Source organism: Grampus griseus (genome assembly GCF_964374135.1).
Source record: "Grampus griseus genome assembly, chromosome: 11".
Classification (NCBI taxonomy): Eukaryota; Metazoa; Chordata; class Mammalia; order Artiodactyla; family Delphinidae; genus Grampus; species Grampus griseus.
The window spans coordinates 44,623,586-44,641,932 of NC_139005.1; the positions used below are offsets into that span (position 1 = coordinate 44,623,586).

The 18,347-nt window shown below is 46.8% G+C and overlaps 2 protein-coding genes across 3 annotated transcripts; one reads left to right on the forward strand and one right to left on the reverse strand.

Annotated features, from left to right (window-relative positions):
• SPRYD4 (SPRY domain containing 4) lies at nucleotides 1-1,933 on the forward strand. The gene is made up of 2 exons (XM_082665630.1): nucleotides 1-124; nucleotides 492-1,933. The coding sequence occupies exons 1-2, from the start codon at nucleotides 40-42 to the stop codon at nucleotides 1,028-1,030; spliced, it is 624 nt and encodes a 207-aa protein (XP_082521756.1). The 5' UTR covers nucleotides 1-39; the 3' UTR covers nucleotides 1,031-1,933.
• A 141-nt stretch (nucleotides 1,934-2,074) lies between these two features.
• Nucleotides 2,075-15,238, reverse strand: GLS2 (glutaminase 2). 2 transcript variants are annotated; one of them, XM_082665629.1, is made up of 18 exons: nucleotides 15,005-15,238; nucleotides 10,422-10,521; nucleotides 9,860-9,981; nucleotides 9,117-9,246; nucleotides 8,504-8,583; nucleotides 8,256-8,419; nucleotides 7,983-8,041; nucleotides 6,656-6,688; nucleotides 6,316-6,374; nucleotides 5,710-5,776; nucleotides 5,512-5,562; nucleotides 5,114-5,290; nucleotides 4,286-4,417; nucleotides 4,083-4,172; nucleotides 3,852-3,913; nucleotides 3,253-3,329; nucleotides 2,900-2,963; nucleotides 2,075-2,753 (listed from the first exon to the last, which is right to left on the reverse strand). In XM_082665629.1, exons 1-18 carry the CDS (start codon nucleotides 15,184-15,186, stop codon nucleotides 2,597-2,599), a joined length of 1,806 nt encoding a protein of 601 aa, XP_082521755.1. In that variant the 5' UTR covers nucleotides 15,187-15,238; the 3' UTR covers nucleotides 2,075-2,596. The 2 variants fall into 2 exon arrangements, with proteins under 2 accessions (XP_082521755.1, XP_082521754.1); XM_082665628.1 differs by having other exon boundaries at nucleotides 9,117-9,276.
• Nucleotides 15,239-18,347: the final 3,109 nt, after the last annotated feature.

The window sequence follows — 18,347 nt, forward strand, 5'->3', positions numbered from 1 at the left end:
GCGGGGCGGGGGGCGTGCCCTGTTCATCCGTGGCGTAAGATGGCGCTGCCCTTTGGTCGTTCGCTGTGCCTGAGCCGTTGGGGAGCCAAACGATTGGGGGTTGCCGCCGTAGATGCCCGCAGAGGTAGGATTATATCATTTTACTTTCTTTTACTTCCAAAATAGTTTCCGTCTGTTATTCCTGGAGCCCGCTCGGAGAAACAACTCCAGCCCCTTCGACTCATTCCCCCTCCCCCACCGCGTTGGTCTTGAGATTCCAAACCTGGGACACTCTCTGGTTTCTTTAAATTCCAGGGCTTCCCCAGTCCGAGTTTTTCGGATCCTTGGGCTGCCCATACTAAAGCGCCCCCACTCTCTTACCCGCTTGACGTTCCGACTCTTCCGTGTTTCCTCGTGATCTCTTGACTGCCTGTTTCAGATCGGAATATGTACGTCACTGGTTCTAGAGTTCTAGCGCACGTCATTATCCAGCCTCTTTGCTCTGCCCGCAGGCGTCAGTTTCAAACTGGAAGAAAAGACCGCTCACAGCAGCCTGGCACTCTTCAAAGGTGACACAGGTGTCAAATACGGCATGGTGGGATTGGAGCCCACAAAATTGGCCCCGAATGTGGAGCGCTTCCGGGAGTGGGCAGTGGTGCTGGCAGACACAGCGGTTACCAGTGGCAGGCACTACTGGGAGGTGACAGTGAAGCGCTCCCAGCAATTCCGGATAGGAGTGGCAGACGTGGATATTTCCCGGGATAGCTGCATCGGTGTTGACGATCGTTCCTGGGTGTTCATCTATGCTCAGCGCAAGTGGCACACCATGTTGGCCAACGAGAAAGCCCCTATTGAGGGCATTGGGCAGCCAGAGAAGGTGGGGCTGCTGCTGGAGTATGAGGCCCAGAAGCTGAGTCTGGTGGATGTGAGTCGGGTTGCTGTGGTCCACACACTACAGACAGATTTCCGGGGTCCAGTGGTGCCTGCTTTTGCCCTTTGGGATGGAGAGCTGCTGACCCATTCGGGGCTTGAGGTGCCTGAAGGCCTCTAGTATGTCCATCACTGGAGTCCCTAATCACGCTCTTGGCCAGCCTCCTGATCCAAGTGTCTGAAACCTTTTAACTGTGCCCCAAGCAACTGCTAGCTCCCACAATTCAGTGATGGATCCTCTGTGCAATATCTGTCAGCTTCCTCTCCCCTACCTTGTGAAAGCTAGGCATACAGCTACCCTCTCCCCTCCCCCAGACTATTGCCAATTTCCTAGGCTACCATGAATGTACTTTCTCTGACTTGCTTCCTTCAGTCTCTCTGCCTCCCTGTGCCCAGGACTTTCTCAGACTGTATTCAGTCCTAGGGTCTTACTTTTCAGCTTTGTTTGAATTTATTCATCACTGTGCTACTTCTCCTTCCCTTTGCCCACATGTAACCTGTTTGTTTTGGGGGCTCTACCGAATCTCTCCAGAGTAAATCCTTTCTACCTCTGGCTGGAGGAGTGGTGCAGTGAATGACTTTGCCCTTTCTGTACAGCACGTACAGAGTCTGGGCTCTGGCTCCCTCAGGTAGTGCTTTATTGACTGTGTCAGAATGAGAACAGAGCCCTCCTTGCCTAATACCTCAGTGTTACAGACTCTCAGCCCCAGACAGCTGCAGCTCTCCTCACCCTGAGTCCATCTGCCTTAATTTGCACACCTCTGACACTTGGTCAATCTGTTGCAATCATTGGACCAGTTACAACCATGACCAAAGGGGAAGAGACATGTGGGGATTAGTACTAGAAACTTTATTCTTGAGAAGTTCCATCTTCATTTCTGCTATAGTTGTAACTTGCAGAGGGAGGAGGGAGGCCTGAAGTCTTGCACAATCCAATTTGGGGCCTGTTCAGACCCAAGCACTTGTCCCCACTTGGAGCAGAATACACTTAGCCTAAAGCAGTATTTGGGATTGAAAAGAACCTAGTGGGGTGAGTATATATGTGAAATATGTATTCTTTGGGCTCTGTATGACCCTGTGGTTCCATCTTACTCTACCTTTATGATGGTGATGCAGCTGGATGGCCCTAGGGGAGAAAGAGAAGGACTGGGTCTAGCAAAAATAATAATTTGTGTAATTAAAGTTTATTTGAGCACAAAATACTTCCTCTGTCTATAAAATTGCTGTTAGCAGTAGCAGCACTTCCTGGTCAAGGGGGGCAGATCTCTCCAGACGACTAAAGCCTGGTGCATAGCTCCTCTCTTTCTCTGTGGATATATACATGTGCGTGGTGGCTAGAGCCCCTTACCAGAGTATCTCTCTCTCATAATGGCTTCTTCAGAGAGAGGAAGAGGGGACCTGCGTGAAGACCTGGGATGATCTGGAGTGGGCTAAGCCATTAGGCTGTCCCTTAAAGAAGCCCACAATCTTCATGGATAGCTCTACTGCAGGAGTCCACAAAGGCACTTCTCTATACTCTGTCTGCCAACGGAATGGGGTATTTTGACTCTCACTGAAAGCACTGCCCCCCCCGCCCCCCCCACCACCACTGAAGCAGTGTGGCCCTCTGTAGCATGTTTGGTGGTTATATGTTAAGTGTGTGGCCAGCTCGTGCTTCTCTTATGCAGGGACTGTGCATGCCCCATGCTCACACCATGCTCTCTAAGTTCTCTTTGGACAGGGCCTCAGCTGTTGCTTCAGCCTGAGTCTCAGATGGTGTGTATGAGTCCTGGTAATCTTGGAGCAGTTTAACCACCTCCAGGTGGTTGAACTGCACAGCATCATCCAGGGGGATGTTGCCCCACCTGAGAGGAGGAACAAAGACCATGATCAGGCAAAGAAGACATCAAGAGTGCCCTGGTTATATACATAACTGTGGTGGCTGGAGGGCCGTGGTGGAGAAGCTGCTGCCCACCTCCCTTTCCCCCACTTTCAGCTTAATCCTACTCACCTGTCCTTGACAAAAGGATTCACTTTGCAAGCCTCAATAAGGAATTTAACAACTTCAGTGTGTCCTAGGAATACAGGCAGAAGGAAAATGAGAGGGTATAGATCCTGACCCTTTTGGTGTTAACATTAGTACAGACCCTTGGCAGCTAGAGTCTGAACTAAAAGGGGAGGGGGGAAAGGCCTCTTCCCATTTTCGCTCCCTGCAGCACCCAATAAGAGCCTGCAAACTGAAGCACAGCTGGACAAAACTAGTTGCTGCCCTTGTAACCTTGAGGGCACATACAATGCGGGGTACTCTTGGTAGAAAAGAAAGGTCTCAGGATCTGCTTCCTCTCTTATTTAACCTTCAGATACCTTCAGCTGCAGCAACATGCAGGGCTGTGCGGGAGTCATAGTCTTTCTGTTCCATGTCCATGGCTGACAAGGCAAACCTGAGAGGAGTGGAAAGTAGCTGGAGTTACCCAGATCAGCCTAGAATCACTGGTATCCTTTCTGAAGTGGGGTCAGACTGGATGAGTTCCAGAAAAAGCAAAACAGAGCTTATACCAAGATCTGTAGACCGTGTACAGTCTGTGTTCTCTATCCAGATGAGACTGCTACTCCTACGTCAGAGAGATGGGAGTGTGATGGTTCCAGAAACATCACTGCCTACCTGTAGTAGGTGCCCAGTACATATTTGTTGATGTTGGTAATCCATTTGAGGCAGGGTCCTTACCAGCCTCCTAGGACTCTGCTTTTAACACCCAGGTTAATCATAACGGTGGCTACCATTAATTAAGTTCTTATCACATGGCAGTCACTGTACTTTTTTAAAAAAACTCATTTAAATGTAGTCTCTGACCATTCAGTCTGACTCTAAGGCTGAAGCACTTAACTATATTGCTATGTTGACGGCTAATGAGATCTCTGACCAGGAGTATTTTATTGTGTTTATTTGGTCAGAGTAGAAGTACCTTCGAAGAGCTGAGACATCTCCACTATAGGCAGCAAATAACAGGTTCACCACAGTTTTGTTCTGGAAAACAAATCATACCCACCTGAGATTAACTGTGACTTTGAACCCACCCATGCCCAGCTCTACCCTGTCGCCCTCCCGCATGGATGCTTAGCCAAGGGTTTTACTGAAGTGTTACGGAATATTCTCTTCTGAAATAGTCTTACAAGCCACCTGGGGTTTTCCTTACCCGAACTTCTCCTTCACGCCGTGGGTCTAATTTCCGAGCGCAGTGCCTCAGGTTGTCATAGTTGTGGAAATTGAAGAGAGATACCAACTTCTAGGATTGTAAGGCAAAAAGATTGTTTACTTCCTCCCTGTACTTAGTAGGAGCTCAAAATTGCTTTATTTTCTCATTCAAAAATATTAAATACTATATGCAAAGTGACTTACTTGGCAGAAGCTGACACCCCTATAGCTGTTCCCCAGCTTGTCCAGGGGAGGTGATAGACACATCATTCCCATGATATTGGGCACCACCAGGAGGATGGCTCCTGACACAGCTGACTTGGCTGGCAGGCCCACCTTGGGGACAAAGTTGGAACTGTGGATGAGCAAGAGGTGCCCCAAGTCTGTGTTAACAAGTTAGTCTATCCCAAATGACTTCATGGGCAAGGCCACAGCCATCTCAACCTATTGGCTTGTTAATTAGCTTTTCTTACTCCTGTCCTCCCCTGCCCCCTCTTAAATTTATGGCTTCAGTAAGGAAATATTTACTGAGTATCTACTCTGTGCCTGATGATGTGCTAGGACTAGGACAAGGTCTCTCAGTTAACTTACATTCTGGTGGTAGGACAGAGACAATAAATAGGTAAACAAACAAATAGACAAAAATAATCACAACTTATGATAACATGTTAGGAAAAAAGGAGGGTGCTGTGATAGAGAATGATGTGGGAGGGAGAGCCCAGTGGAGAGAGGGTGGTCAGAAAAGCCTCTCTTTGGAAGTGACATCCTGTATGAGACCTGGAAGAGAATCACCAGCGATGTGAGGGGCGGCAGAGGAGTGGTTCTGAAGTTGCACTGTCATGTGTTTATGTGTTTGAGGGACTTACTGTGTTTGACAAACTCCCCTAAGGATTCTTGGCCTAATTGCCCGGCTGGAAGTTAGTGAGTGAGAGGCAGGAACAGGTGTCCACCTCTCCACCTTCAGAGACTCGGTGTCCCCTTTTCTTGGCTCTGGGCTCATGGCAAATGGATGGCAGGGCCAGAAGCACTCACATGGAAAGCAAACTGGCCCGAGAGGTCATACATGCCGCAGGAATGCATGAGGCTGAGGGTGTTGCGCACTGCTTCAGCGCTCAGCACGCTCTCGCCTGTGATGGGGCAGATCCCGCCATTGGCCAGGGTGGCTGCCATGACACTGCCTGATTCACAGGTCACCTCCACGGAGCACAGCTGTGGAGACGAGGCAGAGGTGAGGGTCCGGTGTGGACCTGAATGCTGTGCTCTGAGGTGTAGAGCAATGTTCTTGACATCCTGATCCTTCAGTAAGTTCCCCTGGTGTTTCTGAAGGATGCCAGAACCACTGGAGATGAGTATCCCTCTTGTGGGTCAGAGCAAGGAAGGCAGTGTGTCCCGTTCCCTTGGCGCTGGGCTGAATGGCGGCATCTGCTTACCTGGAAGTAGAGATCCAGGGCAGCCATCATGTCCACCCCTTTAGGAAAGCACTGCAAGGAAGAAGAGGAGAGAGCGTTTCTCAGGCCATCAGCAGCCCCTGTCACACTGCCAGGACCTCAGCCAAAGTCCCCAGCCCCCATCGCCCTTCCATCAGCCACAGAATTCCCAGGGACTTTGTACCAGGCTCTCCCAGTTACCTTCTTTTCCTTTAGATAATAGCCGATGGCATAATTCCGATCCCCTGTTTCCTTCTCTGACTGGAATCTGAAGCAAACACCCAATTTAGTACTTGACATTTGAGGGATGGGTGTGAGGAGAAGGGGAAAAAATACCTTCCCTGAGAGAGACAGAACTAGATCACACATGTCAAACTAAATCAGCCCCTTTATTAATTCTCACACTTACACTGGAGAAAACTTCTGAACCTGAGAAAGCACTGGGTCCAGCTTTATTGTAAAGTGTGAAAAACAAAACCAAACCCAAAATGATCTAGTCATTTAGTCTAGGAAAATGAGGTTTTTGGCTTTGAGAGACTTGGCAAGAGAGGGCCCAGGTGCAAACTCTCACACTGTCTTTCTCATTAAGTACCAAATAGAAATGGAACAGATCCTTTTACAAAGCAAACAAATGGCCATGAAGGGGCTCAGAGGAAGCTGAAAGGCCAAGGTTCCCCTGGGATTTCTTCTTCCTAAGATTCTATCCTCCTCCTCCATTCCCCGCCCCCCACATACATATACACACACACACACACTCAAACACACATCCCCACACACATTCAGCCAATCCTGTGAACAGGGCCTTACGTGGCATTGCTGAAACCCATGTATTCATTCCCAGCCATTTTATTCAGATACTGCAAGACCTGGAAGAGAAAAAGGGGCATGGGAGGCACCCCATGCGTAAGGACCCCTAGTAAACACATAGGCTGATTAACCCTTCTGCACTCCTCAGTCCTTATCCCAGCAGGGACTTCAGGAGGCTTTCTTCCCTCACGCCAGCAGATTCCTACACCTCTGGAAATAAGGCTTCTAGTGTGGGCTGGTACACCATCAAAGTGGGGTTAGAGCCAGGCACTGGGACAGCTGGAATGGACAACATGCCATGGAGAAAAGCAGCCAGGGGCTGAGCAGTGAGGGAACTTACAAAATCAAACTTCTCTGCTTTGTTACAGTCCATCTGCAAGGAGACAAAAAGAGATATCAGTATTCTAAGCCTAGGAGGATGACAGGGAGGGTCAGAAGGATGTAGTGGAGATAAAGTGTTAGACCGGTTTTGCTACTGGGTGTGTGTTGCATTTTACAATTTTTTTTTTTTAAACAACTGAGACTTTTTTATATCCATGCATACCTAGTGATCTTAAAAACCAAATCATTTAGATTTTATTATCAGGTAATGAGTACAGATAAGCTCACCCCAGCTATGAGTCTCACCCATCCCTGAGTCTCACTCTCATTTCCATTTTCAATGCCAACCATCATCCCTGACTCCCACTTTCATTTTCCTGATTCCAATCCTGTTCCCAAGCCCCACCCCTATTCCTGGTCCCCATCCTCATTCCTTACACCCCAGGCTGGAGGCTTCCTCTATCCTACCCCTGACTCCCATGGCCATTTCCAAGACTGGAGTGAGTGATGGGAATGGGAGGACGGTGTGTGTTGCATACATTATAATATTCAATTATATCAATTATATTGATAACTGAAATAAAGCTAAAGATTTTAGCTAAGAGTCAAGTCAGTAGGGCCTGTTTAGATAGGAATGGGATGAGGCAGGCCCCAGATACAGGGCTGTAGATAGAGCTATCCCGGAGCAAGGGGAGAGCCTGAGCCTGGTCCATCCCCCTCCCCCCACCCCACAATTGCTTCCTGTACTCGTCAGCTATAGTGTCAACACCACAGGGACTCTGACACTTGGGTCCCTGGGGGGAGGGTTCCTAACACCACCTTCCCCAGGAAGGGCTGTTATTGGCTCTGGATTGTTGCTGCCCACACTGCTCTCAGGTTCTTGCTCAAGCCCTGGGAGACCTACAGCTGACAGGCTGGCCAGACACCGTTGCTCAAGGCCAACTCACAGCTCCAGGTGACGTGAATAGCTGCCCTGTTCTGGCCATTCACCCTTCTTTCCATGTGTCCCTCACCCACAAGTGGCCAATCAGTACCTAACAGAGCTGTCCTCCCCCTGTGTGTGGCATTTGGTCCTTCGTGCTAGGCTGGGGTCAGGACCTGCTCACTTCCCTCAGAGCCAGGAAGCTCTGGGCTCCAGACTCATGGGTAGGAGCTGGGATACAGTTCCATTTACTAACATCCTCAGCATAATTTGTGAGTCCCTGCTGTGTCTTCACTGCCTCCTGGGCACCCTCAAAGGAATCAAGTCCCCACCAATCTCCCTGGAGAGACAGGCAGATACGAGGGATATAGGAACAAGGGGGTTTAGAGAACAGTACCTTCCAGAAGGCTAGGGTGGCACTGACCTTGATCAGGGAGCTCACAACAATGGCACCAGCATTGACCATGGGGTTATGGGGGATTCCTGGGGAAATACAAACCACCCAGAGTCTTACCAGCCACTGAGCAAAACCTTTACCGCCTGCCCACTCTGTAGGGTAAATGGGAAAGATCTCTTTGCTGGGGAGGATGGAGTGACAGAGCTGATCAGGAAGGGCAGAGAAACACACACCCTTGGGAGGAGGGTAGGGTAAGAAGGGGGCATCTGTGAGTCTGGTCTGAGCCCAGGGAGTGCTCACCTTCCTCATTGAGGGAGAGCTTATTGTAGCGCAGGCCGCTGGGCTCCTTGCCCACGAACTTGTGCACGTAGTCAGTGCCTAGGGTGCTTATGGAGATGGCATAGGTGAGGGGCTTCACACAGGACTGCAGGCAGAAGGGGATCTTTGTGTGGCCCACGGAGTGCCTGGAGGCAAGCAGGTGCCATGAAAGGGGTCGGACTATGCTCTGCCCGTGTGCCCTGCCTCCCCTTCCTCACCCAGCATCTCACCGCTGACCGTCCACAGTGCACAGGGAGACGCCCCACAGATCTGGATTTGACTTGGCCAGCTGAGGGATGTAGGCCGCCACCTGGGTATGAGTGGGTAGAGAAAACAGAGACAGGATGAAGACATGGATGTGGAGAGGGGGAACAGAGCTGAGGTTCGGGTCAGGAGAATCTTTTAGATAAAAGCTAAAATTCTGTCTTCTGCAAGACAAACAGGGTTCCCTCCTGCCTGTTGTTCCTAGAGACACCCAAGCCTTAAGTCCTAGAAGGCCTTGTATTTCTGCAGCCCCACTCCTATAGAGATGGCAGTAAAGCCCACAGAAGGTATAAAGAGAATTCTGGGGTCAGCTTCCCTTTTCTGCTCTTAGGCTTAATTACCCTGTAGGTCTCTTTCAAAGTTCTATTGAATCCTTATGTCAGCTGTCTCCATAAAAACTTCAGATTCCCTCACCTGTTCTAGAAATCACAGGTAAAATACATAAAGCCCTTGTCCCCATTTTTAGAGGTTCTGCTTCTCATCACTCATCCACTGGATTCCCAGCCCCAGGAAATCTCTGAGAAGCAAGGTATATCTGGTCCAGAGCCCTTGCCCATCCCTCAGTCCCCTGGCCCTCACTTTGCCTCCAGTGAGCTCTTTGGCATCCTCAAAGATGCGGTCCACATGGCTCGTGAACTCCTCAAAATCAGGAATGACGAACTTCTTTCGGAATGCCTGGGTCAGGAGCACAATGTTCCTGCTCACACACCTGGATCCCAGACACGACTGGGTTAGGGGGCTGGAGAGATGCAGCTGTGACTCACTCTGGAGCCATGGAAGTTGGGAATGAAGAAAGTGTGAGTGGTCATTGGGTTTGGGACCAACAGCTGTGTAACCTTTGGCATATCACTTGATCTTTCTGGGTCTTAAGTTTCTATGCCTCTAAAATGAGGGGTTGTAATGATATGTAAAGATATTCCAAGACACAGTGTCTTGGGATAGGAGAAAAAATAAATACCTGAATAATATGTATGGTAGGTCATCTTTATATTTTAAATCTTAAATTATACAAGTATGTTTACATATATTCCTATATATATATGTAAATGCTTAGGACATTATCTAGAAGATATCTACTAATCTGTTAACAATGTTTACTTCTGGGAAAAGGGACAGGGATGGGGAGAGAGGGAAAGGAGAACATGTATTTCTCTGTTGCTTGAACTTTTACAATACGTATAGGCATATATATGTGTTACTTGTGTAATAAATAAGTAATAAAGTTGAGGGGTTGAATTATCCAATCCCCAGTATCCCTTCCTGCTGTCAAAGTGTCCAAAGAACTGCTTTGAGAGCAGTGCCCTTGTTTCCGGGGCCCTCACTTTCGGAAGAGATCTCGGTCCAAGAGGCCACCACTGCTGGTCTCTCGAACCATGCGGCGCATCTGGCTCATGCAGTCCCGGAGCCGGGGATCTGACGTCTGCAGTCCAGTGGCCTTCAGTGCCTTCAGGGGAAAGGAGCCTGGTAAGGTCAGCTACAAGGACAATAATCTAATCCTAATCATTTTTCCCAATGGATAACAATTAACTCAACCCCAACTACTACAACAGGTGGAAGAAATGGGTTTGCAGACCAAGAAAGGATGGAATATAACAGTTTTGAAGGCTAATAGGGGTTTCCTGCCCTTTTTCATCAAGGCAGCTGGTTTCTGAACCCCTTGGGTCAAAGTCGCAAACCAAAAAGATGGGCTGAGTCAGAGGGTTGAATCATCCCACCTGGGGCAGGGATGGGATTGCCTCATCAGCCTAGGTATCTGCTATCATCAGCTATTCTTCATCCTCATGAAGCAACCCATTAGCTGCCCTGTACTTGTCCTACCTTCCTTTCCCCAGTTTCCAGAGATCCTAAGGGATCAGTGTTCTGAGCAGGTAGAGAGGAACTTACAGTAGTGAACTTGTGGATAGGGATTCGTTCCTGTCCCTCAGCAATAGTGTAGAAGAGCAGATCACCCAGATGGGACAGCATGCCACTCTCTGGCGAATCACTGTTTGGGGGCAGAGACAGGGGAGGAGGACAGGAACCTGAGAACTCCTCCCTGCTCCTCCTCCTAGAACGAGGGCTTAGCAGCAGGTAGGTGTCCTCAGTCTACACCTTCTCCCTGAACCATCTGATCTACCCCTATAATTCCAACCTTCACATCGGTCCTGAGAAGTCTTAAATCCTATTCTCTTTCTTTTGTTCCTAAACTTCAGACATTTATTTCTAGTTGCGTTCTAAATACTTCCATTTCTAGATGTCCCATAGGCACTGCAGACTCAACGTGTCCAAGCCTGAGATCATCTTGCCTCCCTCCCTCTGCTCCTCCTCTTGTGATTCCCATTTGGATTAATAGTGTTACCACTTACCCGGGGGGCGGGGGGCAAGCCGGAAATGTGGAATCATTTGGATAATTCCCATACCTTACGTTCATAACCAACATTGGATGAATCTACCTCCATAATGTCTCTCAAATCCACCCTCTTTTCTTCTCTTCCCCTGTGCTAGCACGGCGTTGTAGAAAGAACCAGTTTGCCTTTAATAGCTGTGATCTTAATATGGATAGTAAGTCAGGTTATTTAATAAAGCTGAACCTGTTTCCTCATCCCTAAAATGAGAGTTTAACATCTGCTTCACATGGGTGATGTGAGGTTTAATTTAAATGCCATTCCATGAAAAACCATCTTTCACAAAGTAGATGCTCAGTAGCTCCTTGTTGTCTGTTACCTATCTGCTCCTACACTCTCTTGACTTGCAACCCACCTTCTACAATGTGCCAGTTATCTTTCTAAAACTCAAATATCATTTCTCTACTCAAAAACCTTTGATAGCTCCCCAGTGCCTACAAAATAAGTTCTTATTCCTTGGTATGGCATTCAAGGCTCTTTAAAACCTGTCAATATTCCTTTCCTATTCTCCACTATGCCCCCATACTCCAGTTATGCCAGGTAATAAATAGGTGGCCTAGGCACTGTCAGGCTTCCTGGCCCTTGTTGTTTACACTGAAACTTCTGCATGGAAAGACCTTTTCCTCCTTCACCTGCACAGTCCTGCTTATTCCCTCAAGGTACAGATCAAATGTTACTAACTCTGTAAAGCCTTTCCCAAACTTCTTGATTTTGCTTATGCTGCTGGTATGACACAACATACCATCTTATTGACAGAAGACAATCTCCCTTGCTCCACTATTATGTCTTCTTGTTTTATACATCTTTGTCTTCCTAGAACTGAGCAAAGTCCCTAGCACACTACGGATCTTCAATAAAGAATCACCAAGTTACATTTCTAGGAATACCCCTGTTCCCTAAAGTATCTCTCTCACTGGATTATAGCACCTAAAAATACAGGTACTAAAGATTTTTGATCTTCAAGATTTCTTCTATTAATATGTTAACAGATTTAGAGGAATTATTTTATCAGCTCATTCCAAATATGATAACTATGAGATTAGACCCTTCAAAACCCTTAGATCCAACAATTTGACTTCCAGGTATTTACCATATAAGTGTATTCACGTACCTACAAGGTAACATATTCACAGTCATTCATTGCATTGTTAGTAATAGTAACACTGGAAACAACCCAAATGTGCATCAACAGGGAACTGGTTAGGTAAATTAGGGTATATTCATATGATGGAATATTATGCAATGTAGAAAAAAGAAATGAGGGCGTGCTTTAAGTATTGATATGGAATGATCTTTAAGATGTAACATTAACTAAAAGAAGAAAGCTGTAGAACAGCGTTTATAGTATATGGTACTATTTATGCTTAAAAGGGAACATATATATGTATGTTTTTTCAGGCACAAAATATTTCTGGAAGGATATATAAGAAACCGGTAAGACTGATTTAGCTCCCTCTAGGGAGATGAAGCAGGTGCTGGGCAAAAGAAGCAAGAGGGATACTTCCCACTATATATCTTTTTATATATTTTGAATTTTGAATCATACAAATATGTACATTTTACCTAATGGATATGATATATTGATATATGATTATGAATATATTATCTATTGAAACAATGCATTTAAAAATAAAAAGCCTCTCAAGGAACTTGGCATAGACTAGGCATGTGTGTGTTTTGGGCCAGGAGGAATACCAGGAGAGGGGGGAGTTCTTCTGTTTCTGAAGAAATCCAGTTGTTATAATGAGGCTGGTGCCTATAGGGAGGAAAGGATCCATGTGGTGGCAGAGGAAGGGAGGAAAAAGCTATCTGAGGAATAACTCAAGAAGGAAAGTACGCAGGAATATTTTGAGGCCAGGTCTCCTTGCCTGGAAAATGAAGGAAGACAGGAAACAATGCCACACGGCTGAATGTATCACAAGCATTTAAAAAAAAATTGCATACCCTTTGACCAAGATATGGATTGATCTGCAAGATAATGTTGGGGGTGGGGTAAGGTGCAGAATAATATGTATAGTATGATACCACTTGTAAAAAGTGGAAATAATATCAACATATATTTGCTGATATATGCATAAAATATCTCTAGAAGGTTATACAAAATATCAGTGACATGTCTCTGGGGAGCAAAATTTCCTAGGAATTTAAGAAATAATTGAACAAGTGCATAAGAATATGGAGTAACCAAATTGAAGACTGGTTAAATAAACTGATACCTCATACAATGGAATCTTAAAATGGCAAAATGGCAGCCATTAAGATGACATCATGCGTGCCCACATTAAATCATAATAACAGCTGTTCATAAATGGGAAATATAGGCTACCAAAGAATAGGAATACTATGATCCTATTTTTGTTCAATTTTATATATACATATAGAGTATATATATGGGTTTAAATCATGGATAGATATTAAATATGGATATATGGTTCCCTCTAATATTGGGATCTTGATTTTCTTCTTGATACTCTATTTACCTGGTTCTTCTTTAATAATTAGAAATAAAGTTAAATATTAAAGAAACAAAACAGTAACCTAAATAACAGGGCATTTTCTCTTTGCTGCCCTCCTTATCCACCAAGAACACTTCCCCTCATGGTGTCACACTCCCAGAACCCATCCCCCTCCATGCCCTCAACTCCTGCCCAAAGGAGCATTGGTCCAAGGCCTTTACCAAGAAGTCCCTGGGAGCACAGGCAGCAATAGGCAAGAGGATTAAGGTTCCTAAAAACAATTCCAATTGTAAATCAACTATACGCCAATTAAAACAACAACAGCAACAACAAAACAAACCACTTCCATCACCTGACACCACAGGGTAAGGAAGGGTGTGTGTGGAGGAAACAGGGATGCTTCTTGCTCCCCATCCCACAGAAGGTGTGAGGGTGAGGGAGGTTAAGCCTTTTCTCTAGCCCACCACCATTTCTCCCAAGGTGATTATTTGGGAAAAGCCAGGATGGAGAGTAGACCGGGAGAGAGAGGGTTTATTCTTTAAAATTTAAACATTTTGTGTCTCCTTGAGAAGAGGCTGATGGAAAAGTACAGCATAATACTAATTCTTATTAATAATAAATAGATAATACCTTATTGGATGTTACCTATCCAGGACAGGGACTCCAGTGGTGGTGAGGTAGAGGACAGAGCAGTCTGTCTGGCTACTTTAATTATGGTGTGCATGTCTTTCTGAATGTCATCAGTAGATATCAATGACAAGGGAGATGGTCCATTTCCTGTTCCTGCTATAAAAAAGCAGGGACTACTTGGATAGTGTCTATGTTGGCTTCTGGGGAGGAAAAAATTTCCTGCTCAGCTCCGTTTCTGCGTCTCGAAGAAGCTCAGCCACCAAGTGTTCCAGGGCGGTGGGGGAGAGAGGTGCAGCCTCTCGGGCAGAGTAAGAACCCAAGGGAAGAGAACCCCTTAAATCAGGGAGCCGCCTGAGCAGCACATAAAATGGCTCTGACTGGCTCTGGTTTGGGAGATCTGCGTCTTATGATTCTCCCCCCCCATTATAAAGATTTTCCTCCTTCAAAAACCAATCGGAGAACCACCCTTATTCTACAGATTAGGGAGCCCTGATAACGTACACACCCAACACATACGCAAGTATCTGCGCACCAGTAACACACGAGCATCACACACGCCGAAACACAGATCGACCACACACAGACCCAAGAACACTGGGACTCTAGGCAGGCTGTTATATACCCACGCATCCCCTAATATACACACGAGGACAGGGGAGAGAAGGAGGATTAGGATGGGCGGTGCGCACACGGCCCTGCACTCAGACACGCGCACCAAGCAACACTCCGCACCCACCTGCGCTCCCAATTAAGTACGCACCTTGGACAGGCACCATCCCGAGGACCGACCTGCCCAAACGCCTTGCCGGGCGGACGGCACGTTACCGCCCGAGCGCGGCGGTCCCAAAGCCCCAAATCTAAAGGAAAAGGCATCGCAGGCCAGTAAGCGAGGAGAGGAGAAGGGAGATGCGAAGCGCTCCTTGGGGAAGGGGACGCGGAAGCTAGTGGGAACGACAGTGAGAGTGCCTGTCCTCTGCCCCTGTCCCGCGAGCCTTACTGATCCTGATGCTGCGGCTGGTGGCTGTGTGGCGTCTCCCTGCCCTGCGCCGCGGCCTCACTGAGGTGGTGCCAGACGCCCCCGCCAAGGAGGGGGCTCCGGCTCAGGTGACCCCAGCCTCCCCGCCGGCAGTAACTGCCGGCCCCGCTCAGCGCATTCTGCAGAGCCTTGATGGAGCGCATCCCCTCAGCGCGCCGGCCGCTCGGCCAGAGCTCCCAGGGCTTCTGAGCGGTGGTCGGAGGGAGGGGCGGAGGAAACGCGGACCACGTGGGGCGAGCTAAGCAACGGAGTGCCGGACCTGCGGGGTGGAGAGGTGAGACCCGGTAGGTGGGGTTGGAGCAGGAGGAGGGGCCGGTCCCTACAAGGCTCGGTACACTGCCAGGTGCACCCAATCCTCGCCTAGACAAGGCGTCGATGTGGAGTGCACGCGATAGGGAACACAGAGCGCAGGGTGTCTAGTGGCTGGTGAAAAGTGGGCGGTGCCTGAGAGTTGGGATGGACAATGCCCAGGCCCAATCATTGAGAAAGTAAAAAACTTGGGGGCGGAGATAAAACGAGGCTACCCAATGAAAGCAAGGCGGTGGGCCGTCCACAAAAAACCGGCGGATTCCTCCGCGTTCCGGCTCGCTGCGGCCCGCTGTGCGTGCAAGCGCCGAGGGCGGGAAAGCTGAGGTGGGGCAGTTGTGAAGGCGAAGGACGCGGCGGCGTCAGAACGATGGAATTCTCGGAAAGAGGGGAAAGCGGTACCTCTCTACACTCGGATAAGAGTGAGCCCTGCTCAAGAGGCCTCTTAGTGACCTCCGATATTCGAAGTCCAAAACCGGCCTTCAGTACCCGGCCTTGTAGCGCGGCGTGGAGGCCCAACGAATGCCTTGTTTCCAGCACGCGGTGTTGGTGAGTGAGGAGTCATGTGGCAGGAAATTACCCCGACCAGAAACAGCGCCCAGGCACTTCAGTGAGATCATGAGGCGGGGGAAAGGTCATCCTGGGCTGCTAGGGTGCCTGGGTTCTCGTTTTACCTCTGCCAATTATTTGGTGTCTGTTTAAGACTTAGGTGTCCTTAACTCTGAGCCCTTAAACATTTTATAAGCCGTTAGGTGTCCCCTAAATTTTAGCTAATTTAATTGCTTGCCTCTGTATTCCTCACAGGCAGAAAAGATGTACAAAAAGAATTTTGAAAAGTAAGCACATTCGGGAATTTTATCATTTGCAGCTAGGAGAACATTCACCTATATCTTCACAGCATCCGTATTTAGTAGGAGCTCATGGAAATAATAGCTGTTATGGTTTGTCAACCACTTTATATAGTGTGTCTCTCCCTCTTACCAGAGACCTAAAGAATAGTTATTACTAGTCCCATTTTGAAGATGAGGAAACTAAGACTCAGAAATTAAGACTTTTTCTTTTTTTAATATTTATTTATTTATTGGATGCATCAGGTCTTAGTTGCAGCATGTGGGATCTTTTGTTGCAGTGCGCGGGCTTCTCTCTAGTTGTGGCGCAGGGGCTCAGTTGTCCCCCGGCATGTGGGATCTTAGTTTCGCCACCAGGGATCCAACCAGCGTCCTCTGCACTGCAAGATGGATTCTTAACCAGTGGATGACCGGGGAAGTCCCAAGACTTTTTTGAATAAGATAACCCATCTAATAAGTACCAGAGTCAGGAATCAGACCCAAGTCTCTGACTACAAGGCTCTCTCCATCATGCAGCTCATCCCAAAATTAACCACTGAATTATTCCAGTTGCTCCTAAAGGAAGCATTTACGTCGAAGCAGTATAATACGGTACTGAGGATTGGCTAGAGGCTGGCTGTATCACAAAATGTCACTTGCTTTTCTTTTTGTTTTTGGATTAAAATGAGCATCAAGGGTAACTGTGGGAAAAGAAATATCAAAACGATACTCTGGTGCGTTCTGTGGAAAGGCAGTTTTCCTTTGGCTTGGTTAAGGTCAGAGGGTTTATTTAGTTTGAAACCAGGTAGAGTGACCTTCCTTTTGTTTTTGTTTGTTTTTCCCTTCTGTAGTTAGTTATTCCTTATCTGCCCTATCCATTCTCCTATAGGTAGGACTCTAATTCAGGGACTCCAGCTTACCCTGGCTGCCTTATTAATGGCTTTGCCCATTACTTCTTTAAGAAAGTTCTGGGTCTTAATACTTAGTATAAATGCGAGCCAGCATTAACTTTTCCAAATGTAGTAGGCTAATCTTATCCTTGTTTCATAGGAATGTTATATCTCTGAAGTTTTTTGAGCTGTCATGAGAAAGATAACATGTGTTAGGGAATTTCTAAACATTGCCCAGGTGTTTGCTTCCTTTTATTTCCTACCCCTGCTTTTTTGAATTAGCTTTAATTATAATCAGTAACAAGTTCCTCACTCTTTTTCTTCCCAGGTCTCTCTGATAGTAGGAACTGGTTGGGCAGTGAAGAAAGTCTGCCTGTAGAAGGGGAGGTTCTTTGCATAGAGATCTAGCACTTTGACCTTTGGACTGATTCTTCTTCCACTATAACATTGCTACTTTTGTATGAGGATGGAGGGTGAACCGGTGACTTGGGAGGCCCACAGCATTGTGTAAAGTATAAGATATTTAAGAACAAGTTTGTCATCCCAGGTGGTTAGAGTTTGGCAATGTTAAGTTCTTTTTTTTATTTCTGATTTGAAAAGGTCCTATCCAGTTAAATCTTTGCAAAAGTACTAGCCAGCTGTGACATGGCCAGCTAAACCCGAAGCTTTTCATAAGCTTTCAGGTATCTCTAATAGTAGGTTTTTAGGCCAGTCCCTTGTTGTGCTAGAGTTTTGTGGTGTATGGGGAAGGATTTTGAATTTTTAAATCAGAAAAGCTATATCCTCTGTGGTACAAAATTGGAAACTTGATGCTTATGTTTGGAGGATGTATATTTGTTATGATTTACAGACTGTCATTTGTTCTACTCTTTAGATTGTAGTTAGAATCTTAATTAGTCAGAGTGAAAGATTATTTCACATAAGTTATTTTTTTCATTAGCGTTTGTTCTGCAAAAGTTACTCTTGGTGCACATTCCTTCCTGCCTTAGTTTCTCCATTTGTAAAAGATAATCTTGTCTTTTACTGGGTAAAATATAAGTACTGGGAGCTCTGACATAATCATCTTCAGTTCACTCAATGAATATTTATTCATTGGCCTATAGTGTGCCAGGCCCAGTGCTAGGAAATACAGAAATTAAAAACAAAAAACCAGTTTCTGATTATTGGAAGAAATGAGAAAGCCAGTTTTTAAAATTCCTAATGAAAAATGCTGAGGTGAAGAGATATGAAAAAGGAAGTAGAAAGAAGGGGCATCTAACTAGGCTCGGGGTGAAGGGTAGC